At 38.0% G+C, this 27,236-nt stretch overlaps 1 protein-coding gene and 1 long non-coding RNA gene across 10 annotated transcripts in view; both read right to left on the reverse strand.

Annotated features, from left to right (window-relative positions):
* The window catches only part of LOC120459913 (uncharacterized), a 45,293-nt gene extending 41,572 nt beyond the window's left edge, over window positions 1–3,721 (reverse strand). The window contains exon 1 of the long non-coding RNA XR_005617851.2: window positions 2,616–3,721. This is a non-coding gene — a long non-coding RNA (uncharacterized LOC120459913). The remainder of the gene's footprint in view (window positions 1–2,615) is intronic.
* A 7,537-nt stretch (window positions 3,722–11,258) lies between these two features.
* large2 (LARGE xylosyl- and glucuronyltransferase 2) overlaps window positions 11,259–27,236 on the reverse strand; it is a 185,959-nt gene continuing 169,981 nt past the window's right edge. For all 9 annotated transcript variants that reach the window (XM_089135322.1, XM_089135319.1, XM_089135321.1 and 6 more), the window contains 13 exons: window positions 26,336–26,625; window positions 25,606–25,688; window positions 23,290–23,413; window positions 20,234–20,405; window positions 20,053–20,157; window positions 19,052–19,164; window positions 18,790–18,915; window positions 18,354–18,509; window positions 16,453–16,616; window positions 14,948–15,226; window positions 14,718–14,864; window positions 13,002–13,197; window positions 11,259–12,915 (listed from right to left, as the gene is read on the reverse strand). In XM_089135322.1, the coding sequence (XP_088991448.1) occupies window positions 12,718–12,915; window positions 13,002–13,197; window positions 14,718–14,864; window positions 14,948–15,226; window positions 16,453–16,616; window positions 18,354–18,509; window positions 18,790–18,915; window positions 19,052–19,164; window positions 20,053–20,157; window positions 20,234–20,405; window positions 23,290–23,413; window positions 25,606–25,688; window positions 26,336–26,625 (2,153 nt within the window). In that variant the 3' untranslated portion in view covers window positions 11,259–12,717. The remainder of the gene's footprint in view (window positions 12,916–13,001; window positions 13,198–14,717; window positions 14,865–14,947; window positions 15,227–16,452; window positions 16,617–18,353; window positions 18,510–18,789; window positions 18,916–19,051; window positions 19,165–20,052; window positions 20,158–20,233; window positions 20,406–23,289; window positions 23,414–25,605; window positions 25,689–26,335; window positions 26,626–27,236) is intronic.

Here is a 27,236-nt window from a genome sequence, read left to right on the forward strand (position 1 = left end):
AGTAAGCTAACATACTCTACCCTATGTACCAGAGGCAAAATGATTCTCAATGAGTCTGTTTTTCAGCAACTATGGAAAATCTTTGGCAAGTTAAGGTTGCTCAATGCATAAAAGACATGAGTTAAAGACCCAAGGACCAGATATGATCAATTAATTAAGAGAGTTTGCAGTTTCATCATACAGAAGCGCCCCTCCGAGGCGCCAACATGTCGAAGAAAACAAGTCAGTCAATCTCCAATAATGCCACTTGTTCCTTAACCACACACACACACACACACACACAGTTTCTTCAAGGTTGGATTTGGTCGGGCTCTAACTATAAACTGGAGACTCTTCCCAAAACATGCAGATGTTCTTTCTCTAAGTGAGAGTACACTTTAATTTAGAGCAGTGGTGTTAATGCTTGTAACTAAGACGCCCATAAATCTGTAAATGGAGAAAAGATGCTCCGGCTACTTTTACGTGTGAATGCTGTGGGACTGGCATAGGTAAGCTGTCTCAATGACTGAGAAAGGTCAAGTGGTGTTCACTGCAGAGCCAAATGACATCCAGCTCCACCTTTCTGGATGTCATGGGTTGAGCTTGATCTAGTCAAGGTCTTCCTCTACGTGGAGGGATTGTGTTATGGGTGGGTTAGGGTCTGGTTGGACCTTCTAGCTCCACTCATTACACCCAAATGACATCCAGATAGGAGGAGCTGGACTTCTTGCTCCACTCATGGCTCTGCAGTGAACAGCTTCTCAGAAAGGTTGACATGGAGCACGCTAAATCTCAGAACTCTCAGGAATTACCAAATAGAGAAGGTGAATGAATCACCATTGGCTTGGCTTTGCAGAGATGGTGAGTACTGAAGGGTTCTGAAATGTTGTAAAAGCGACACGGAGATTACATTTTTATCACTCAGCAGGTGAATAAGAAATCTGTTCATTTTATTGAACAGATAAATTACCATATGCTCTCTATTCGAGTTAATTGTAAAGCATTATCTATTGTGTAGGATCGATTCATCATGGGATGTTGTTGTGCCGCTGTAATTTATTTTCAAGGAAGTAATGTGTCTGTTAATGGGTATGGCTAACGTCTTCAGCCAGTCAGATTATTTCCATCTAAACTGGTTAGTCTCTTAAAGCTGCAGTCCGTAGTTTTCAATCTTTGTCGCCATCTCCGTTCAAAATCTGCAATTGCAGTTATTCACGGAATTATCAACTCTATGTGGGTTGTAGTTAGACACAACGCAGCGAGGATGAACGCAATGTTTGAGGAGAGTGTGAGGCTGTCAGTCGCCGTGTCGATGTGGATTCTGGCATTAAGAAACACAGTTTATTCTTTTTGGAAGTATGACCAACATAAGAATTTTCAGAAAATGTCATCTGAACAAGTAAGAAACATCCACTTTTGTTCTGGTTCTGAATCGTGCTGATTAAATCTAAAAATCGCTTATCACGCAAAACTGTGCAAATTTTACTTTGTTCTCAAATTGTTAATGTTAACAACGCAAGCATTGCGTGACTACATTTAATTCATTTCTGATATTATCCTTGTTTTTGCATAGGTTCGGTTGCGGTCTATTTTTTACTGTAGCCACTCCGAAGTCTGAACGAAGTCTTTTGCATTTTACAGTGGGTGGGTTTCCAGTTGTCACTGGTGATTGTCGTTTGAACCTTTCTGGATCCGTCATCAAATTGATAATTTCCACATCCAACATCCTCACTCTCAATATAGCCTACTAGCCAAGACTCTTCTTTATGTGTACAGGTGTTGTGTACGGATGTGACGTAATGACACAAAGACATGCTCAAATCTCCCACGGAAATCCACCAGTACCACTGAAATGAAAAACACCATTACAAGCTTACCGCTTTGAATCGAGCTAAGGCAAGCAGAGAGTTTTGAAGCCTGGCTGGTTATGTATTTTCTCAAATACATATTTTGGATAATATCTAAACTAAAAAAAAGCAACAAACTGCAGCTTTAAACAAAGTAGTGAATGTTTTATGAGCAGTAGGATAATCTCTCTCTCTTTTCTAGTTATGATAAAGAACCATATTCATCCGTACTACAATAAAGAGCCTAAGCACAACCAAAACACCACTCCTCCCTTCTTCCTGAGCATGATGGACTTTCACTGACAATAATCGTTTATTTGGAACGCCCTGCAACGTCAAAGAAAGGGAATGACGGCCTTTTTATTCGCTTAAAAAGTTCATGATTCTGATCCAAAGTTTAGGATGTGACTTTGAAACTAATGCCTGGTTCAGATTACACGATTTTAGCCTGATTTTGCCACAATCGTTTGACGTAAGGTGTCGTGGGGATTCGTAAACGACAACGGGCATCGAGACGCAGGATTCAATCGTATATCATCTCGTATAGTGAGTCATATAGTGGGCGACAACCTACGTTGCGTCTGCGATGCTTCTCGATATCACGACAAAAAGACTAGCATTTGTAATTTTTTTTAACGGTCGTCCACAGCGGTTCCGTCACATGAGGTTGACCAATAGGAGCACAGAAGCTTTTTCGTACACAACTTTCAAAAATAGCGAAACGAAAGAGAGACGATGGTGCTAATTTTAAAACTAAAAGTAAAAATATATAAGTAAACAATATTTTACCTCAAGTTCTCTTTGGAGGATTGACAGCCCATACGGTCCTCCTCGAGCAATCCAGGTGTTATGAGGCAGCAGACACCAGGGGATCCATACGCAGTATTTATTGAAGAATCATCAAACAGGCAGGGATCAACAACAGCAAACAGAGCAATGGAGGCATGGCAGAGACAAACCAGATACAGGCAGAGGGTCGAGGCAGGCAACAAGAATCAGAATCAAGAGAAACAGTCCAGGGTCAAAAACACAGGAATCAGACACGGGCGGGAAACCGCTCAGAATTGCCACTAACAGTAAAACATGACTTTGCACTAAGTGAATGTGAAAACCATGTATTTATGGTATGAACTAAACAAGATAATGAGAAACAGGTGAATGAGATGAGAGCTGATGAGTCCGGGCAGTGAGTTATGGGAAATGTAGTTTGTGAGTGTTTTCTTTCTTTTCTTTCTTTTTTGTACTTTTTTCTGAACACAGGACAGCCAATACAACACTCACTGCTTCATCTGAACCAGGCATTTGCTAAGCTAAAAGCTAATCATCATACAAAAGTAGAATAAAATAGCTAATTACATTCAGACTATTTTAGAAAAATCAATGTTCACACTTTTAAAAACAGCTGAGCTATCTAGCAAAATGGGCAGATTAACTCATTTTAGCTCACATTTTCTTGGCAGTAGTTGACTTATACAGTTTACAATAATGCCGTTATACCGGCCCTTGTGGCAAAGCTGAGACTGCAAGTAGTTTTGGTACGAATTCTGTTCTGACACCTTTCAGAACGCAACGACGCGTGAAATTGAGCTTCTGCTGCTAGAAGCGTTTGCATTTATGTACTTGCGCGGAGTATGTATTTGGCCGCGTTCATTGGCGCTGACGTTGTGATTTGAAGATACCAGTGATTGCTTTTATTCGTCTGTCATCCCGGTGCACATACCTTTATCCAAAAGAGAAAAGCCTGACATCATTCAGGAGAAGGCTGGAAATGAGAGTGTCTGACAGGGAAGTTTATTTCGACGGTGACTTCTTGCCCTCAGGAGAGATAGAAGAGCAGAGAGCAGTACGTTACATCAAATATCTTCATTCAGAGTCCACTGGGTGAAGAGCGAGTGAGATTTATAACAGGACTCTGTCCTCATTTCCCTCAGGATACAAGCCACTGGGATGTTTTTGTTTTTATTCTTCTTTCTTCCTTCCTTCCTTTCACCATTTCTTTCATGTTCTCACACGTATTGTGATGTGAAAATATTAGTGCTGGCAGAGTTGATGAATTAATTTACGAGATTAATTAAGTTCGTTAAACCTATCTAATTCTTTTAGCTAACCGTAGCCATGTTTGCTAAGGGAAGCATTACTGCACACCGTTTGTGCTACGAATATGAATGTTACCTCAAATCATGTGAGTCAGTAACTTACTATTCTAATCATATTTGCAATTTTCGCCAGATAATTCTGTCAACGATTCAATAAAATAAACACACTTCTTTTGCACATGGGTATCACTGAATTTCAAGATAGGTTATATCATTTTTTTTTTTTTTAAATTAACTTACATCACTGTGAGCCATGTATTTTTCTGCGCATAAGAGTTTCACATATTAACTTGGCAGCATGCTAATGTAAAACTGTATTGTGATCAATTGAGTAAAGTCTCTTGTGCACGTCATGTGATGAATATTATTTCTATGGAGTTGCTGCATAAAACGTGTTCTGAATCAGTCGCTTATGAGTTTAGCTTTCTCTTAGAGCCATTTAGGCAACGCACTTGGTTCTGGAACCAATCATGTGAGTATAATCTCTCAACTTCAATATCTCCGGCAGAAAGCACACAAATTGATTAGTGACTTATATTGCGTTTCTGTGCCATTTTGCTGCTCCTAATGTTTATAAACTCCTTAAAGAGGACAATTTTCATCTCCGAACATCTGCTAGCTGGCACAAAAGTAGGGCATTTGGAAAGCATTTCCTCTTTAACATTACACTAAATTATGACAGCTTCCATGTGGAACCAGCAATAGGCAGAATTAAAGTGCTATTCTGTGTCTTTCATGACAATAAATGCTTTCCGTTTTGTCAGGAATGACATAGAAGTAATGTTTAATCAGAAACTTCACTTCACGCCTGCTGTTTGAACTTCGGTACTTGTTTTGAAAAAGCTCAAGGCATCTTCTCAGGGAAATCTTGGTGAGGGTGATTTTTTCTTTTTTTAGTGTGTAATGTTGTTTGAGCATGAAAAAGTTGTGCAACGTTATAAAGCACAAAGTCACTCAAAAATGAGTTTTCACAAAAAGGAGAGTTCACTTTAAAAAAAAAAACTTTTGCTGATAATTTACTCACCCCCATGTCATCCAAGATGTCCATGTCTTTTTTTCTTCAGTCGAAAAGAAATTTAAAAAGTTTTTGATGAAAACATTTCAGGATTTTTCTCCATATAATGAATTTAGATAAGACCCTTATTATTTGTCTGGTGTCGTTGAATAATGACACCAGACGATGAATAAGATAAGACCTAGATAAGACCCTTATTCATCGTCTGGTGTCGTTTAAAGCCCTTTGAAGCTGCACTGTAACTCTCTTTTGGACCTTGAACCGTTTGGTTCCCAATGAAGTCCATTATATGGAGAAAAATCCTGGAATGTTTTCATGAAAAGCCTTAATTTCTTTTTGAATGAAGAAAGAAAGACATGGACATCTTGGATGACATGGGGGTGAGTAAATTATCAGCAAAAGTTTTTAAAAAGTGAACTACTCCTTTAATATGGCCTCTTTAAAATTCAAAGAACTCTCAGAAAACATTTTCAAGTTCCAGATATAGTAATGGTAATTTCTAAAGTGAGTTTTCTAGTATACTAAATATTTCATCACCTAGATGCTCTTGTGTGGGTAAAACCATGTTCTTGTGGGCCCATTTACCCTTGGTCACTTCATTTTTTTTTTCTGATAAACTGTTGTCAGGGTTTGTGCAGGTGACTGAAGACGAGGATACAGAACTGCAGTATAGTTGATTGATTTTCAAACTTCACTTAACAGGAACAAACGAAAGTGCCAGGAAACCAGGACACACAAAACCATTCAAAGACGACGACCAACCAACACTGAGGGAAAACACGGGGCTTAAATGATCAGGGACTGATGGGATAATTAACTGAACACAGGTGACGGAAATTGCTAATAAAACAGAGCGGGAAACACTAACAGGACTAAACCAAAAGTCACAATGACAGGGGGAAACAAGATCTCAAAACTGAACTCAAACACATAGAATCGTGACAACTGTTCCATTTAGACGTCATACTGACGCTTTTGACATTTCGTCTACATCCAACGCACAAGACACCCTTTAGAGTCAATATGTGATGTGGATATATATGGGCCAAAAGGCTCCTCCTAATGGTCTAACACTACCCCAGACCTAAACCTACCATAACTGAACAAAGCTCTGTGCGTGTTATATTGACGTTAAATGGTGCCATGTGCGTTGGATTTAGACGAAATGTCAAAAGCGTCACTATATGAATGGTAAAGGTGACTGTGTTGAGTTTCAGTTTGTATCCGCTTGCTGTGCGTTTGACAGTATCGCTGTCATATCTGGCTAGCAGAAGCTGGTATATCACACTCACACCTTTATTTTTTCCCATTTAGGGCAGAGTAAAATTTACATATGGCTTCAACAACCAAATCCATTGACACGTGTCCAGTTGCGTCTGCGATGCATCTCAAACCACCTCAAACCAGAAATTGGATTGCAATCCTGTTTCACATTTTGAATGTGTTTCAGAGGGCATTCACACCTGGTTCTTTCACAAAATGACAGTTATCTGAGAAAACATGTGACGTGCCAAATGTAAATAGGCCTATTCTGTTGAGTTGTCTGTTTTCAATGACTTTTTCCTATTGTTTTTCAATGAAGTCCTTGTGCAGTAAAACCACTGGAAAGGTTGTGAAGTGTGGGAACCCTTTTGTTGGGTAATACAACACTTTCAGGGTGCACAGCTTATTCTCATTATCAGAAATGTCAAGTTGAGAAATCACTTGAACATTAGTCAAAGAAAAACTTTGCGACCCTTTTGAACTTAGCAAGCTCTGTTAACCCCACAATGACATCTGGGTAATATTGATCTATAGTTCCTTATTTACTGCCTGTGTTACACAGAGTGTGAAGGTGAGACGGCAGATTAGGGACAAAGAGATCAGCGCAAATCATGACCTCCTGCTAAACGCCACTTTAAGTGGTATGAGTTGGTATGAGGATTTCAATATCGATATCTAGCAGTCGCTGTAGAGATGAGAAGATATTCGGAGCCTGTCAACAGTTGATAAACGGAGTGTTTTGATTCCTGTCATTAACTTAGGAGATAATAAATGGTGCAGTAGGCTATTGGTATTGATTTGTGTGAGACTATCTGAAGGAATTGCTTCCTTCTGTTTGACTCGCACGATAGAAACTCATCGATTTAGGTGGTGACACCATTTACGAGACCTTTCATTTGAGTGTAATGTTTCCAGACACTTAATTGCATTTTATTTGCAATTAAATGAACATGTATTAAGTTCAAATTCATATTAAAAACTTAATAGAGCTTTTTTGACCCACTTAAATGCGGATTAATTACATCTTTGCATTTGAAATATGGTAAAAGAGATAGTTTCCTCGCTTCAAAGGGTTCATAAAGAGATCGTAATCCAACTAATCCAAATGAATTGATCGCTTTATGTAGTGAACAGATTGAATTTAGGCTTTTTATACACTTTTAACCTTTTAAATGCATTGTCAAATGTATTGCATTTATGCAGTAACTAATACACTTAAATGTCATTTTGGTTGAAAATTATGTCATGTATTTAAATTTATAACACATATTTATGATGCCGTTGAAATTTAGTACATGTATTTACTTTAAATGTAATACTGAATAACAAAATACAGTGAAATGTATGTGTTTATATCTGGCAAAAGATCGTATCATCACTTATAGTGGGCGACAACCTCCGTCGCGTCTGCGATGCTTCACAACATCACAACAAAAAGACTAACGTTAGCATGTTTAATTTTTTAACGGTCGTCTACGAAGGTTCCGTCACATATGAGTTTGACCAATAGGAGCACAGAAGGTTTTCGTACACAACTTTCAAAAATGGCGAAACAAAAGAGAGACGATGGTGCTAACTAAAAGTAAAAATATATAAGAAAACAATATTTTACCTCAAGTTCTCTTTGGAGGATTGACAGCCAACGTTCTCTTGAGCAATCCAGGAACGTGTCCATTGTCAGGTTTTCTTTCTTTTTTTCTTCTTCTTTTTTTCTGAACACAGGACAGCCGCTTCATCCACTGTGTGTTTACGTTCGTTTCCGGAAGTCACGCGCTACTAGTTTCGCCTTCTCGATGACATCATGCCCGTCGTTAAAGACAGCATGCGATGACTGTTCTGGAAGCAACGTGTAGTCTGACGTGTTTCTTGTCCAAGGCAGACAAGATTTAAGGAGTCAAAATCGCGTAATCTGACACAGTGAGTATTTTAACATGCAAAAAAAATAAAAAAAAATTAAAAAATTATTGTGTAATCTGAACCAGGCATTATGTGACTCCATTCTTTCTATTTTCTGTTTTATCAACACAAACACTTCCCCCTAATAATGATGTAAAATGCAGGAAATTATAGTTACAATTCATTAAGCCAAATTCCCAAAGAAACGTACATTTCATTATGAAGGGGGGAAACCACAGAGGATGCCCTTGCAGTTACTAATGAGAAAGTGCAAGCTTGGTCTGCCAGTCGTCACAGTGACCTGATTTCTTAACAATTCACATGTGAAATTTTTATTTTTTCCTTCTGCCATGTCATTAGTGTGGACATGAAACTAGATTAAATGAAATAAAATGAAATGAAATGTCCCAAGTTGGAAGAACAGAGGCTTCTGATCAGGGACTCCTGGAATCAGCCTTTTACTTGCCACTGTCTTGCATCTAATGAATTATTCAAGCTTGAGCATGTTTCCTGATGCGAGTCCATTTACTAGATTGTTGCTGGGGCGTCCTGAGCCACACCGCTCACACGCCGAGAGCAGAGTTCCCCTGCATGCCCTGTAATGTGCTGCTGGGTAGAGTGAATGCTGAAAAAGCTGCTTGAAACTCTTTCACTGTGTGCAATAGTTTCTGATTCATGATGTCATAAAGGGCCACTTCAGGCAATTACACATGCATTAGCCCACACAGTGCAGGAAACAGCTCTCGCTCGCTCTCAGGGCTCCGGTTACTGCAGTCTCTCTCTTGAAATTGCCGGAATTAACTTTGTTTTAACACGAGTCAGATCCATTTGGAAAACAATTGATCACCTTCAGCCTCTTGCCACTAACAGATGGATTGGCTGAAGTCATTTGCAGTCAACAGTAATAACAAGCCTGTAATATCTAAAGAAGGGGTCTTAAAATATCAGTCCATGGGCCATATCCAACCCCTGAAGGTGAACGTTTAACCGTGAAACTATTTCTATTTTTAATGCACTGCTGCATCTCCAGCCAATTCATTTTTCTCCATTACTTCCTGCACGTAATTGCATCTTAATTACATATATTATAGTTTAAGGTTCAACTAATTGCATTTATTGCATTTACAAATGTAGGTGGTTTTTTTTACGCACTTAAAGGGTTAGTTCACCCAAAAATGAAAATTCTGTCAGTATTTACTCTCCTTCATGTTGTTCAAACCCCGTAAAACCTTCGTTCATCTTCAGAACACGAATTAAGATATTTTTGATGAAATCTGAGAGCTGGATCACTCCTCCATACTAGTTCATAGGCTTCTTGAGGGATTGAAACTTGCCGGCCTCGAAAAGTTACTAAAGACATCGTTAAAATAGTCCTTCAGTGGCTCAATCTTAACGTTATCAAACGACGAGAACACTTTTTGTGCGCAAAAAAAAAAAAAAATAGATAACGACTTTATTTCAACTATTCATTTCCTTCTCTCTCTGGCTTGAGTCAGGTTACTAGTTTAATAGCGTATGATCTGTTGTTGTACGTCAGACGCATCACACAGCGTCGGCCAGTGAGCCTACGTGTGACGTAGCTCTACGCAATTACACTAGTTTAAGTGACTATAGAGGCCCAAAGAGAGGGAAGTGAATAGTTGAAATAAAGTCGTTATTTATGTTTGTTTTTGCGCACCAAAAGTATTCTCATCGCTTTTCGAGGCCATCAAGTTTCAATCCCTCAAGAAGCCTATGGACTAGTATGCAGGAGTGATCCAGCTCTCAGATTTCATCAAAAATATCTTAATTCGTGTTCCGAAGATGAATGAAGGTCTTACAGGGTTGAAACAACATGAGGGTGAGTAAATACTGACAGAATTTTTTATTTTTGGGTGAACTAGATACTTCTACTGCTGGATGTACTGGCAAAAATTTATGGTAAATGAAATATACTTTAATGTAATGTTTAGTTAAATTTGCATGTCATGCATTTAAATATATTTGTAGCTTTTATATGGAAAAATTGTTCCAATTTAGTACTTAAAATGTATGTGTTATTTTAAAAAAAAACTTTAAAATGTTATTTAAAAACACTACAGTTACAGAAATGATATATAATCATTACTTGGTTTGCTTTAATTAGTAAAACTTTTAAATGGACGTCATTACAAAGTGCACTTAAGTGGCCTTTTTGTTTCCATTTAATTTATTCCAGATTCCAGACTTGTATATATTATCTTTTTTTTTGTATACTTTTAAGATTTTAAGTATCCAATAGATTTAAGCAGCCTTCTTTTGACTTCATAAATGGATTATTGTTTGTTCTGGGCCCTCATTTATAAAACGTGCATACGCTAAAATCCACACCAACGTTCAGGTTTCTAAAAATAGTCACAATGGCCACAACATCCATTAGTCAAAAGTCTTGTGGACGCATATTTTGTATGTGTTTAGTGGCCTTATTTCAGAAACTTTCATTTTTAGTTTTTTCAATAACCACGCCTAAACAATATTCTCTCAAAAATACAAACACGTACATACATGTTGCTCACATATTATGGTAGCCCTGTTTCTGCTGAATATACTGTAAATTCACCTGTGCCATTAATGGGTTTATAAGCAACTCAAAACATCTTAAAACACCTCAAGGACCCAAATACACCCTAGACCTCAGAGGGTTATACCATGTCAGATTCTAAACAGGCGAATGCACTTTTGCTTATCGGCTATAGAAATAGATTTGACATCTGGAAGAGGGGTGTATGCACGTTTTTGTGCACATGTTAGTTTTCTTTGAATCACGAGTATGATCTTGAGAAATGATCTTAGATTAAATGTAGGATGGTTCCTACAACCTTTTATAAACGAGTCCCCAGGTCTATGAACCGTTGTTATATAAAAAGAGCGGCAGATTCTTCAACAAAAAAAAAAATCCCCTTTGTGTCGCACAGACGAGAACAAAAGAAGGTTAATGATGACAGAACTTCATTTTTTGGACGAAATTTCCTTTCACAAACACATTTCTTTGTGAGATTAGTATGGGGAAAGAGACGAGGTAATGCTTTTTCTTATCAGCGCTGTCCTGTATTGTAGACCTACTATGAGTCACCAGTACCAACTCAAAACTGGAACTTTCAGTGAAAAGCACATGCAAAATAAAGAGCACAGGAACTTTTGACAAACTATAGAAACAGGGAGAATTTATTTAAAGCACTTTGTCCCCTACATAGAAAAATATGATTGATTTAAGTCAACAATAATAAATAGAGTACCTGTTTTCTTGCAGGCCCCGCTGATGCGTACAGTAGTACAATCAATATCCAGTTTTCGCAACACAGCAAAGGCACGGGTATTTACCGTAAATCTGCAGTCCGATGGAGCGGAAGGGCATGGGGTGAACTCAATATGACCTGGAGGAGCGTTACTTTATAAAGATGGAACACAACATTGCGACAGCAGCCACTGGTACAATAGATCATACAAACTTTCTTGTCAGGTTTCCAATGTTATTTTTTGTTCTCTAAAACTTGAGTGACTGATGTTGAATTGGATTATTATTTCAGGACTGACCAGAACGTGACTGACATTTCACACAATAAATATCGCTTTCAATGACAGGACGTGTTTTATATCACTGACGACAAATATTTAGTCCTTTAGAAACGTGGATGCTCGGTTTTTTTCATGGTCCCTTAAGTGGATCTCAATGCAAATGTACACATATAATCATTTATCATATAATCATAGTTGATAATGTCATTTTTGAGTAACAGTATGTAGTGCAAACTTTTAAAAGTGAAGAACGTGATGTGAGCTCAGAGCAAGAAAGTGTCCTGGCATACACTATGACACTGGATGTTTAAGCCGTGTGTTATAAATGCAGCAGTTATAACGCTCTGATCATTTCTCGAACCACACAGAATACTCCCTCGCTCCCCTTATCAAGCATTCAAGCCTCTTTCGCTACAAGCAAATCAGTGTTTCTAAATTAAAAAATAATGATTTCTTTTTTTTTTTACATTGAAAAACATACATAGGCTGACATAGGTCGTCGTTCACGAACCGTTTTGTCTTCGTACAAAAAAAAAAAATACTTTTAAATATTTTAAATAACAAGGAAATTATAAGGCTTAAATGTCCCTCTTGTCTTGATGGCCTCCTCACACTTCAGTCCAGCAGAAGAGTCTTTGGAAAGCTCATTCATTTCTCGTCCTCTTCGGCATCATCGATACTTCTTCGATTGGTTTGATCCAGGTCCAAAGCTGCGTAGCGCCATGATGAATCACTAGCCGGGGATCTTTAGTGAAGAAAAAGCCCTGATTGTCAAAAAAAGGTCAAGGTCATTTTAGACTATAAGAAAGTGAGTCGTCACAAACGTATGCCGGTGTCCTTTTGCGCTTTTTAGCAGTTGAAATGTTTGGTCGAGTTTTCGCCACCAGTCTGAGATGGTTGTGGTGCTGATGTCATTGGTTTTCACAGTTCTCCGCTGTATGACTTATCAAAAAGAAGATTAAAGCTCTGATTTTAGCAGGGCAGCTTCGTACCTCTTCACACCGTAACAGCAGCACGTCGGCTGTTGAGCCTCAAACGACTAGACCAAGCCATTCTCCTGTGTGCTAAAGTACATTTGAAACAGCTTTCAGATGTTCCTCTGTGCTGTGAGGTACTTGAGGGCGGCAGATCCGTACTTTCGAGAAAGGTCTTGGTGGAACTCGTCCTTCAGAGTTGTCAAGCAGTAGCGGTAACTTGGACTGGAGCGAAACTTTGAGATGTCAAAGCTGGGCGCGTGGGGCATGTGGATCATGAAGGCATTTGGTAACACGATAAGATCATACTCCTTTGGAACAAGGAAATGCGACAGGTTAGGGACACCGGACACTTGAACTGGGGGGAGAAACAGGGCACGTGTTTTGAAAACCTTACCTGAGCATCAAGCTCCATGATATGGGATACTTTGTTCCAGCCAAAGCCAACGAATCTCTGGTCGTACTCAGGACAGTCTCGTCGCACGACGACGTACGGTTCAAAGTCTGCCTCCCATTCCACCTTGTATGGCGTTGTGGCTGTCCTCCATTTGGCGTAATTGGTTGGAGCGTGACCCTTTGTCCAGACATGATACCTACATTTCAGGAAAGTAATACGGCCATGAACTAGTGCTGATGCATGAACTATTCTGGGTGGTCTTTAAAAAAAAAAAAACAGGCCAATGATGTGACACATCATCTTCATACATCATCATCTATAACAGGGATTCCCAGAGTTAAAAAAAAAATATATATTGTCGGATGAACCCCATTGATCTAAAAAAAGTACTTGATTTTCAATTAAAATTGAAACAATTGAACAATACATTAACATGTTCATGGATTTGTGGCTGATGGTCACATGACATGCAGGTTAAAAAAAAAGTGTATCATTTTTGGTTGTTTTATTTTATTTATTTTACTTACATTTTAACGATTAGCCGTTCCTGCTATTATCCTAATTTTAATTTCTGAATTAAAATTCATTTTTGGAGTGATACCGTCCCAATATTAAAATCAAGAAAAAAGTCCAATTAAAGAAGCAAGTCAAATCTTAAGGTATTTATCATAAGCATTTATTATTATTATTTTTTAAAATTCGACACTGATTAAGTGTTCCACTAGATAAGCTTTTTAAAATATTAGATAAGTTGACCTTGAAATGACAAAGCGAAGTTAGACCAGGTTGAAAAATGTCATATGGTATGACTGCCCAAAAACGAGTATTTATTAGTGGTGTCAAACGATTAAAATATTTAATCGCGATTAATTGCATTAATGTCACAGTTAACTCGCGATTAATCGCACATTTTTATCTATTCTAAATGTCTCTTGATTTTTTTTTGTCCGATTATTTTATTATGGAACATGGAAAAGTGGATCGGCTTGCTTTGTGCAAATGTTTTTTATTCAAAACGACATTGGCATATGCTGTGTTCAGTTTCACACTAACATTCTCGCTTGGAGCAAATAATCTCTCACTCAATGTAACACTGTCCATCAATAAAAGGGTGAAAGAAATACTGACGCGGTCCTGATATTGACGAGGGGGCGGAGAATTCGCATCAGCTCTTTGTGTGTGTGCTTGGCCATCATCAAGCGGTATTTCAGACTGGACGTGCTGCGATGATGGCAGCTCAGTTCACAACGACAAAACACAGATCATTTTGGTCTTGTCAATGGAACCATTTGGCACGTTTTTTTTAAGTAAACTTTCCATTCAGAATCTTATTGGCATCCATTTCGGGCAAGTCATCCACTCAAAACCTAACGTTAACCAACTATTTGGGCTCGTAATAAAACAAGAATCAACATTGGCTTTTTGGAGATGGTGAGAACTGAGGGATTTAAAATGTAAAAGTGATGCGGAAATGGCGTTTTTATTACTCAAAGGGTGAGTAAGGTATTTTATTGGAGAGATAAATTACCAGATGAAGCTATCTAACAGAGTTCATAGTAAAGCATTATGTATTGTGAAGGGTCATTTCATTATAGTTGGTGTAGCGCTGTGCTGGAATTTATTTTCAAGTATCGTGTCTAATGGGAATAGGTTTTTCGACCCTAATATTAATTTTGAACTTCCTTGAGATGTGATTATTTTGAATGTCCACTGTACCTGAAGGTGTAGAGAGTCCCCATGTCCAGCATAGACAGCAGCTCAGCCTTGGATTTAGGGAAGGAAAGCCGATATCTCAAAGTCTCAAAGGCCGGCACAACCAGAGCCTTCTTGGTATTGGCCATGTCCAGTTGGACTATGCTTTTTCTACATGGAAACAGAAAATTTACAGAAATGTACTTATGATATTAACAGATTATCCCTAACAAATGGACAGCCCTGAGTCTTACCTGAGGTAATCGTAGAGGCCGTACATAGGCAGGAAATCTACGTCAGTCAGAAAAACGTAGGGTGTGTTGACATTGTGGAGCGCCACATTGCGTACCAGATTGACAGGGTAGAACTGACCCTCCTTATAAACGATGTGATAGCCCACGTTCTTGCGGTTTTTGAGGACTTCAGAAGCCTGAGCGTAGCGCAGGAACTGCTGAGCCTCGGCATCAGACATGTAGAGGGCCAAACTAATGGGGCCTTCCCAGTGTTTACAGATCGCCTCCAGCATCTGCAGTCTGTGGACAAATACAAGGTGTCTCTGGTGAAATTTTGGGCAGTTGGGCAAATTTCGGAAGATTAGAGGCTCTTTTTGATACACTTTTTCAAGCCTGCAGGGCAAGCTTTCAGTATTAGCATGGCATGTTCTGATCTTCTCTACGTCAAACAATTCCAGTTGATACTTGTTTCAAACGCAAACAACATTGCTGTGCTGCATAACAATCATCTTTGTGAAGGTGGCAAGACTACTTTATGGGAAAACAGAGGATTCAAGCCTGACTTTGTTTTAAATAGCTCAGTGGCGAGCATTAAAAGATTATTTTCACATAACCCAATGTGTTAATTTTTCATCAAATTAATCGGTTAATTGAATTAATCACAAATATCAATATATGCTATCAATAATTATTATATTTAAATTTTTTTTGGTATGCACTGACACTTTTTGGCCTTTTTTTCTAATATGTTCTTCTATTGCTTACATTTACATTACATTACATTAACATGTGACCCTGGACTACAAAACAAGTCACAAGGGTCTTTTTAAAAAAAAAAAAAATTGAATAAATAAGCTTTCCATTAACGTATGTTAGGATATTTGTTAGGATATTTGGCCAATATACAATATGTTAAATATGTCAGGATATTTGGCCAATATACAATATGTTAAATATGTCAGGATATTTGGCCAATATACAACTATTTGAAAATCTAAACATTGAGAAAATAGTATTTTGCTGCATCCACTCACAAAAATGTTTATATATATATATATATATATATATATATATATATATATATATATATATATATATATATACGATAGGACATTTACAAAATATCTTTACGGAACATGATCTTTACTAAATATCCTAATGATTTTTGGCATAAAAGAAAAATCGATCATTTTGACCCATACAATTTATTGTTGGCTATTGCCACAAATATCCCCGTGCGACATGTGACTGGTTTTGTGGTCCAGGGTCACATATGTATGGATCAATAACATGAATAATTCATTTTTTTTTTTAATTTATCAGCAACCCTAATAGTCTCTCTGAAAATAACAGGAGGGTTCAGCATGTTTTGAAGATATTATTAACTTGCAATGCTGCAGTAATCTTTTCTCATTTCAATCAAAGTGTTGCACAGGGTTCATTTAACACGACAATGACACTTTAGTAATTAAATTGCATTGACATGAGTGGCCTGCAGATTCGTTCAGACAGTCTGTCATCCTCACCTGTCCATAGAGAGCTGTGCGACCAGCGTGATGTCCGTGCCATCATCTGTAGGTGTGTATTCATACTGCAGGAAGTACAGATGCACCCTGTGCACCATGATTCGCTCCCTCCGAAAATCATAGCACTGGTCGTCCTCATCCAGCTCCTCTAGTGCTTGCTGAAGCTGAAAAGAAATGATAATAAAATGCTTTATCATCTGTGCTGAGGAGGAAACATCAAACAGGCTCTGGTCGTGTTATCCTTTGCAACTTTACAATATTGTTTTTCCATGTTCAAATCCAAGGCTGGGGATTCATTACTTATTAAGAATGATCCAGCTTAAGACTATAAAATCCCTTGTTTCAGTTTCTATTAAGTATTTAGGTTCTCTTAAGATATAAGTATTGCCATCTGCTGCTTTAGGGTGCTAAAGACACGCCCCATCGTTTTAAAACCCAGCCCGCGATCATGCCATGACGAATTTACTATAAATCAGGCTCGGTGTTGCTGTGTGTTCACGGCATTTCGTAATTATTAAAGGAGTAGTTCACTTTTTTACTCACCCCCGTGTCATCCAAGATATCCATTTCATTCTTTCTTCCGTTGAAAAGAAATTGAGGTTTTTGATGAAAACATTACAGGATTTTTCTCCATATAATGGACTTCAATGGGAACCAAACGGTTCAAGGTCCAAAAGAAAGTTTTAGTGCAAATTACAAACTGTTCAAAGGGCTTTGAACGATTCCAGACGATGAATATGGGTCTTGTCAAGCGAAACGATCGCTCATTTAAAAAAAAAAAATAACAAGTTTAAGTTTTATAAGCTCAAATGCTCATCTTGCTCTGTTCTGTGATGCGCGTTCATGACTCTCCTGTTCGAACTCGTTTATCAAAATGAACAAATCTTTTTTCGAGTCATTTGGTTCATTGAATGAACGAAATGAACGAGCTGACTCCGGAAAAGTTTAGTTATTTTGATGTACAAGTTCGAACAGGAGAGTCACGAACGTGCGTCACAGAACAGAGCAAGGCGACCGTTTGAGCTTATAAAACTTAAACGTTGTTATTTATTTATTAAATCAGCGATCGTTTCGCTTGATAAGACCCTTATTCATCGTCTGGAATCGTTTAAAGCCCTTTGAACAGTTTGCAGTTTGCACTGAAAGTGTCTTTTGGACCTTGAACCGTTTGGTTCCCATTGAAGTGCATTATATGGAGAAAAATCCTGGAATGTTTTCATCAAAAACCTTAATTTCTTTTCGACCGAAGAAAGAAAGACGTTGACATCTTGGATGACATGGGGGTGAGTAAATTATCAGCAAAAGTGTTTTTTAAAAGTGAACTACTCCTTTAAGTATATAAAGCTTGTATGCTTTCGATGTCATACACCGATCGATCTGTAAAATACACTAACAAAATTATAAATGCAACACTTTTGTTTTTGCCCCCATTTTTCATGAGCTAAACTCAAAGATCTAAGACTTTTTCTATGTACACAAAAGGCCTATATCTCTCAAACATTGTAAATCTGTATAAATCTGTGTTAGTGAGCACTTCTCCTTTGCCGAGATAATCCAGCCCGTTCTCATCCCAAGGCATCATATAGTGACGCTTTTGACATTTCGTCTACATCCTACACACATGGCACCCTTTAGCGTCAATATGAGACGAAGATATATATGGGCCAGAAGGTGCCTCCTAGTGGTCTAACCCTAACCCTACACCAGACCTAAATCTACCCATAACCGAACAAACCTCTGTGCGTGTTATATTGATGCTAAAGGGTGCCATGTGCGTTGGATTTAGACGAATTTTCAAAAGTGTCACTATATGATGCCCTAGGATGAGAACGAGTTGTGCTTTTTGTCATTAATAGAATGAATAATACTGCATAACATACAGTTCTACTTAAGTAACTCACCACTGTGCTCTCTGAGCTGGCTTGACTAGGACAGCCGAAGAGTTCTCGTCGGAGAAGATTCCCATCGTACTCCAGGAATGTCAAGTAAAGATTACGGAAAAATTCCACATGTTTGTTTTTTACCCTCAGCTTTTTAGGAGAGTTCCAGTGAATGACCTGCAGGAGGAAGTAATAAAACTGAGCAATAAACAACTTCAAAGACATCATTTCCATACTAAAATGGAAGTTTGACAGGAAATGAATGTGACGGTTGGGTGAACATTTGCATTAGACACAATTTGTAAAACAAACACAACAAATTTGCCAATGATTAAAGCAAAGCTCGAACCAGTTACAGGGCCCCTTTTTACTTTGAACAACTCGTTATTCTTAATTCCTCTGGGTCAGTTTGGTCGGTTATACCCTGAATACCTAAACATTCACCTAATACAGTTACCTTTAGATCCGACACCTCAGTGTAGCACTGTTCAGAGCGAGTGTGATCCGATAACTGCACGTTCCAGAAGCACGGAAGCTGATGCACCAGAACCGGGTTCTGCTTTATGAATGCGTTGAATATATCCTGTGAAGACGTAAAACAATAACATTTTTGTTGCATTATACAACAATATTCAGCAATGCTTTCATCATCATTTAGACTACTGTATGGGACCTATGAAATATGAAGTGTTTTTGAATTGTTCATGAAGGACATGGACCTGGTCTGCCAGGGATGTTGAAAGCATGCTCATTAGCTCTCTCTCGGCCGTCAGTCTCCACATCTGTTCCCAGCCAATCCTGCGCAGTCTCTCAAGGTAGAGTAAAATCACACCTGCAGCCCAAAAATAGAAACACCTGTTGTCAAATGGACCCCGGTGCAAAATATGCTCCATTTTTTTATACTGAAATGAAATGTGACATAAGCAGTGTGCTCCATTTAGAAGTGATCATCCCTGTGTGCTCATTTCTGCGAAGACTGCTCCCCAAGGCTGCATTTATTTAATAAAAAATAAAGTAAAACGGTAATATTGTGAAATATTATTATAATTTTAAACAACGGTTTACTATTTTAATTATGTTAAAATGTAATTTATTTATGTGATGCAAAGATGAATTTTCAGCATCATTACTCCAGTGTCACATGATCCTTCAGAAATCATTCTAATATGCTGATTCCCTGCTCAAGAAACGCATCTTATTATTATGTTGAATGTTGTGCTACTTCATTAGAAAGTTCATGAGAAAGTTACAAATAAATATTCAAATAAATACTGTTCTTTTCATCTTTCTATTCATCAAAGAAATTGCAGCTCTGAACATGAATAATATGTTAAATTATTAATGTTTACATTATTACATTAATAATAATAACAAACGTACGAGTAACGATGCTGAAAATTCAGCTTTTCAAACATATTTTAAAATTCTTTAAATGAATTGTAATAATATTTCACCTCATGATATGTGTTTTGGAGGAGGCGTGGCTTTTGAGACGCTGAAAGGGAGGGTGGGATCTTATGCTCTCAAAGCTAGCTTGCTATTGCTAGTCTCTCTGAAATCGCCTACCCTACCTTTAACCCGTTTTCCTCTTCAACTTTTTCATTCATTAGACTCGCAAATCAAACCGATTTGTGTTTGTAAATTAATTCCACTGTCAATAAACAGCTACAAAGACAGCAAACATGATGAGCAGATTTGAGATGGAAGCTGGTGTTCGTACCTGTGTTAAACCCCCGTCCGAGGGCTGGCCAGGGTTTGTGATTTTTCCACAGATTACCGAGGTACCAATCACTCTGATTCTCCACCAGACCAATCACCTGTTTCTCTGCAATCACAACATCAGGGTTACATCTCCCCGTCTCGCTGCTTTATAGGACCTGTGAAGGAAAGTGACTGATTACCTGTGAACTTCCGGAAGATGGCCCACAGCTCGGCGATGTCAGTGGCGAAGGTGATGTCTGTATCGAGGACGATGACCTTGGAAAGGTTGGATGGCAGAGCTTTGGTGAGAGTGAGCTTCATCAGGCCATAAATTCCTGAATAGTGTTTGTTTGGTATCCACGACACCTCTGACTATTCATAGCAAGAGAAAGAGAGAGAGACATCTGTGAGAAACAAGCAACTTTTTTATCAGCATTTTTATTGTGTTACCGTATGGACTGCAAACCCTTTTCACTTTAAATAGTGAGACAAGCAGAAGAAATAATGACTTCAAACAACCTTTTGCTGGAAATACCCTCAAACAAATCAGTCTCTGGTGTGAAAAAAAAAATGGAATCTAAAATGTTGTTCAAATATCTTACAATTTAAAAATAATTATAAACAAAAGATACTTAAAGTCTATAAAGAGGAATGTTAAAACTAATAGAATTATTAAAATAATTATGTTTTCGTTGTTATTTTGCTTGTTGGATCTGTCATTATTGCATCTTTGTTGGTTTTGTTTGTTTAGTATTATGTAAGCAGAATTTAGGGCTGGGTATTGACACAAATTTCACAATTCGATTCGATTTCGATTCACAAGCTTGCAATTCGATTCGATTTCAATTCGATTCAATATTGATTATTTTTGATATCAGTTAGAATAAATGGCAAATTTTCTAAAGGAAATCAATCTCTTAACTAATGCTGTAAACCATGGGAGTCTAGTTGTAGCCTACTAGGCTTCATTAGCCTAATATGCAGGTAATAATTAACTGTTTTGTAGCTATACAAAACACTTAAATTACACTTTTATTTATTTTTATAATAAGAAGATTATATGAAATATAAACATTTAAATGGTGGTTGTCATAAAAACTTTTATTCAATTATGCATTAATTATTGAAGAACATTAAGATTATAATGCGTAATATGGTGTATATATTTAGCAAAATGCTTCTCTCTCGAGTTACTTTTTCTAGCTGACTACAAGTTTATGTGTATTTTCTGAGGTAAATATGACGATAAATGACATTGATAAGCTGTTTCACTGACGTCTTTCCACGGTTGAAATGCTGATTGAGCGAATCAATGTGACATGATACGGATTTCGACAAGCTGTAGCCTACTCTATCTTTTAACACACTTTCAGATGCTCGTTCATGTTTATTTGGCGCTGTGACTGGTATTATTAACCCGGAAGAGAGATCAGCGCTGCTGCTTCTCTTGAGCTGAGCCAGAGCGATCTCACGCCACAGCGCTATCTATGTTTTTGAATTTCTAAAGAAAATGGACGTAATTTGAAAATTGAGACTTTGTTTCATATCAATAGTAACAAAGGACAAAGATTAATGCGATTTTTTGGATGCGCGCAGCCGCGATACAATGTTCCATTCATTCAAATGAAAGAGGATGACTAATCGATTCTTGAGATTTAAGAATCGATATTGGTTCGTAAAAATGAGAATCGATTAATATTGAGAAATCGATATTTATTACTCAGAATTAGTATTAATAGATAATAATATTAAGAATAATAATAATAATAGACAAAGAGAGAACAATGTGTCATAATTGAAGGTAGATTATATCTGGTTTGGGCTAGTCTGTATATGTAGCTATGCCTATTTGTATATGTAGCTATGTATATATATTTTTCCTTTAATTTTTCTGGTGTTTGTCATTTTATGTTGGTGAGGTCATCTAATTTGTGAATCTTGTTTATAGGAATGGGGTAGGAGCTTTTTAAGATTTTTTTCTTCATCCTACTCCTGTTCTTTTTTTGTCATGGAATGTACTTTTGTTGTGTTTGTTGGATTTGTTAAATTGTTCTTGTGGTATTTTGTGTTGCATTACCATGAAAAGAGAATAGAAAATAAATGAAATGAAATGAAAGTTTTTCAAGTATTTTTCTCATTCATCTTTTACCAAGAGGATTCAAAACCTTCTTTCCTAAAAACTTCAATAGCATCAACCAACTCAACCCCGCATGTGTTCACCATCACCTACTAGAGCTCATTGTCTGCTCCATGTTTTCCTCTGAACTAGATTCTGCGGTTATAGCATCATCTGCGCTCGTGGAAATAACCCTCTGCAGTTCTTATTGTGCGCTTCATCTTTTCAGCAAACATCCTTAATGACCTGAGCTCAGGTTTAATAATAATCTGCCGGAGAGGGGTTGATTGAAAAAGACTAGATTTCCTGCAGCTTAGCTTTCATATACTCAGGAGAGCAAAGAGGTCTCTATGCACAGCAGAGACACAGGATGTAAAATCCGCATGATTAGAGACGGCTCCGAGCCAAACAGCTGACAATCAGAGGTGAACTCAGTCCGGGAGGAGAACGAAAGCACAAAACAGGACAAGAAAGGCCGTGTTTGTGTTATTGTGCATACGAGTGTGTGTATCCATTCATGTGAGTGTCCTTGAGTGTGCAGTGTAATGTAAACTAGAATGCGCTCTCCTAGAATATGTGCGCGCATACGTGTGTGAAGAGGAGGCGAGCTCTTTGATTGTCACTTCGCTCTTTCAGCGTACAAAAAAAAAAAATTCACAAACAGACAGTGAATAATTCAACGCCACAGCAAAGGCAGCGCTCGCATGCCAAGTCGTGGAAAAAAAAAATCACACTGTCAGTTTAAATATATGAACAGAAATGAATAATTCTATGCTTTCGACTCCCTCTGGAGCGTGCAAGAGTTCTCAGAGAGTGAAAGCTCTGGAGATCGCTGGAGTGTAAACAACAAGCTCAATGTTTCCACTATCACAGACATGCCGTACCGTCCCAAGGGGACCTTTGCCCCTCATTACAATCCATAAGCACATGTGACATGTATTTCATTCCAGTTGTTTGTGCCTGAATGAGCTCATGGAGGATTGCGATCAGCATAATTCTCCAGACTTGTCATTCGCCGCCTGCTTCGTTTTCAAAACTATCGCTACTCACGACCTCACATTAAGTCTCTATACTGATGCTCTGTGCATGGTCATTATCTCTGGGTCAAAGGGCAGGGGTGTCATGGCAACAGGTACTTACTTTGAGTTCATCGGCGTCATAGAAGCTGACTTGTACGGACGGTACCATCCATGACTGGAACAGAGTGCTGAGGATCTGATTGGCCACTGTGTCAGTGATGAAATGAAAGTGCAGTGGGTTTCTCCTGAAAAGGGAGATGTTGATATGTTACGTTTTATTTCAATGCATAAGGTAAATCAGAGACAATTTATATAGAGACATGCCACTTCCTCAATCCTCAATACAACTATATAGGGAATACCCATAACGCCAAAGATGGCCGTTGTATGCACATGCCCCGCCCCTCCCACTGGAAAGCCAATCGTCTGCTTTTAAAAGTCAAGTCTGGTTCCACTGCGACAGTGGAGACTTGAACCCTTGCGCATGCGTAGTAAACGTATAACCTGTGGGGAAAAGACCTTCTAACCCTTTTCCTGTCACGCCCCTTTTTGAAAATGGGGGTTAAAATGCACTATTCAAACTTAAATGGTTGTAATTCAAGAATGCTTTGGAATATATATCAAGTTTGGTCTTGTTTTAAAGAAAACAATCAGCAGAGTGCTTCAAAAAAATGAAAGTATGAAAAAGTTATGCAAGTTTAAATTTACAGTAAATCAAATATACTGTACTGTGTATTTATTATTTGATATAAAATATATATTTTTACAAAATAGTTTTTACTCTAAAATTACTATAAAATCAAAGGCATAAATCTAACCAAGTTATGTTCCAAATTTGAAGTTGATATCACAAAATTTAAGTTGAGGTTTTATTGAGATTCCTTAGACTCATGAGATTTTAGCCACTGGGTGCCATTGAATTCCATTGAATTTAGTTACGTTCTGCCTTAAAAAATTAATACATTTCTGTCCAAATATCAATTCTGTCACAAACTTGAGACAGACCTTTCTGACAATGTGTTTTTTGTCAAGATTAGAAAAGGTTTTGATCATAAATTTTGAAATATAACGATGCCCCAAAGGGGCGGAGCCTGATAAAATAATTTAGAGGACCATTTCTATGGTAACGCAATATTCAATAATAAAACGGTTTTCTCTGGAATTCTGAGTTTGTAAGCTTTCAAATGCTAACTAATTTATGATAACTACTAAAATATGTGATAATTTTTTTGAGGTGCACTTTTGTCAAAAAAAAAAAATCATCGGTTACTCTTCTTACATAATTTGTAGCAAAAAACAGCCTTTCCAAACCTTTCCAACAATATGTCATGACTAGATTAGGATTTAATAGTAATATAGTGAAGTAAATTTAGGTTGCCCGTATACGGGCAGGTGACAGGTAAGGGGTTAAACCTTATTTTGCAAAGTCATGAAACTTTTTCAGCTATTTTTATCATATTTTACTGCTGTTTCTATACAAGCTGTTTTTATGTCCAGTGAAAGTGCAGTTCTGAATCTCTGCCCATTCATTTAGATGGCGTTGCCAAGATGGTGGCCGAGTGGCACGACCTTCCTAAAAGGGCTTTGGGTAAAGTCTATATTTTAGGTGCTGTATTCACCATTTTTCATGATATTTTGACTGGTTTCACATTACTTTATTTTGATGGTCTCTTTTGAACATTCCGTTGACTATAAGTAACTTTGCAACTACGTGTCAGCTAATTCTCATTAGTTTATTAGTAGACAGTCTGCATAACATCAGATATCTCTTCATTTTGAATTTTGAATGTCCTCCAAAAGACATTCTGACTATAATTGACTTTGCAAACCACATGTCAACTTCCCAGAACCCTACCAGTCTTCTAATACTCTACTAACACTCTAATGAGAATTAGTAGACTCACAATGTGTTAAAAGTGAAACCGAATGATTCTGTGGTGTGACAATATATGAACTTTACAGACAAAATATGTGTACTTCCAACACGTTCTCATCCTAGGGCGTCATATAGTGACACTTTTGAAATTTCGTCTAAATCCAACGCACATGGCGCCCTTTAGCGTCAATATAATACTTCGGTTATGGGTAGGTTTAGGTCTGGGGTAGGTTTAGGGTTAGACCACTAGGAGGCGCCTTGTATATCTGTGTCTCATATTGACGTTAAAGGGTGCCGTGTGCGTTGGATGTAGACGAAATGTCAAAAGCGTCAGTAAATGACGCCTTGGGATGAGAACGGGCTGGTACTTCACAGAATTTATGACTTAAACAAGTAAACTGTGACATTTAATTTCAGGCCAACTGAATACATGTTAAATAAAATGATAAAATCTATAGGAGAATAGCTGTTCTTTAATACTGCATATGCACAACATTACCACAAAATATACCACCATATTGCTATTTATTTACAATTAATATCGCTGTCCTTGTTTCTTACCTGTGGAACAGGATGGATTTGACCAGAGTGACCACGTCCCGACTGGCGTTGTGACCCGCACATACACATGCCACGTGAATCAGCTGTGTGTAGAGAGAAGAGCCAACGTTTCAGATTGGATTGAAGAATTTCAGCTTTGTTAAAGTATTCTTGAGATGCGTTATGTGTAGACTTTAAACAGCTTCTAATATGCGTTAGCCCCTCTAGAAAGAATCTGGACACGTACACTGTAAAAAAATAATGTTGGTTTAACTTAAAAAATTAAGTAACCTGTTTGCCTTAAAATTTTAAGTTGATTAAACTGGAAAAAGTGAGTTAATACAATGAAGGAGATTGATTTAATCATCAGAAACTCAAAATAATAAGTTATCTCAACTAAATAAATTATTTAAGTTGATTTGACAAAAAAAAAAATTGTTGTGATAACAAATCTTGAAAATATTTTTTTTTACAGTGTATGCCACACTATAAACTGCAATAAATACAAAATATCACATGGAATCTGACAACATGAACTAACTAACCAATTGGTGTTGAGGAGATATTTAATTCGATATATCAAATATCTTTATTTAGGAACATATTTGAACTTGTCAAACTTGCATTTGCTTGAAAAGCTTGGAAATTACATTTTGTTTTTGTCTCACACAAGTGTTGAAATACTTTTTGGGGCCGCCGTATGTTCCTTTATTTATTCTCACATCTGACAGGATGTAATATGCCATCTAACCTCACACTTCTCGGCGGTGGGCGAGCGAGAACACTCGCTGTGATTGGCCCGTTCCTCTGCTGTGTTCTCCACGTCCTCTGGACCGGTGTCTGCCGATGCCACCCACTGCTGGTTGCCATAGTTACCCTCGGCAGGCTGGGCGGCCAGGCCCTGCGATTGGCTCAGCTGGAGTCGGATCTGCCGGTTCTCTTCCTCCACCTCTCGAACCCGCGAAGCCAGGACATCCCGTTCCAGCAGCCGTGCTTCTGTAGACTCCACCAAGCATGCGGAGAGGAGCAGGGAACGCCCGTCTGATACGGCACAACAGATTTCATTTCATTCGAGTGATCTTGACAGATTACGCCCCAGAGATAGATGGATGAGAGGTAAGGAAATAGGAAGCTTGAGGTGAATTTGCAGAGAGACACTATACGTGAATGTCATTCAGATTTAAGACAGACTCCGAGAGTATCTCAATCTACACATTGCTCTCCGCTGGAATGATTAAAGTAGCACTAAATTGGATGTGATCAGGGAGAACAAAGTAACAGGCATTGAATTTATCAGAACAATTTGATGGATTTTCTTGCATCGCGCTCATGTACAAGCGAGTGCAGATCACTCATCCCTGTTAACCAGAGTTGGGTCTTACTTAGTGTAACCATGTCATCTTTCATCCATTATCCAGTAGCGTTCACGTTCATCTCAGGCAGTTGGGCACAGAAAACCTGGAAGTATGTGCAGTTTGCTCAGTTCTGCAACCAGGTTGTTTTGAGCCAATCACCTGAGCCGTAAATGGCATGTGATTAATGACTCTAGAGCCGCGGGAAAGTGATTGACGGACAACACCACAATAACACACAAAGTCGTTTCACAACCATGAGCTGTGATGTCAAAAGTCCATTTCATGCTTTTATGAGCA

Source organism: Pimephales promelas, chromosome 10 (genome assembly GCF_988280905.1).
Source record: "Pimephales promelas chromosome 10, fPimPro1.hap1.1, whole genome shotgun sequence".
NCBI classification, from domain to species: Eukaryota; Metazoa; Chordata; class Actinopteri; order Cypriniformes; family Leuciscidae; genus Pimephales; species Pimephales promelas.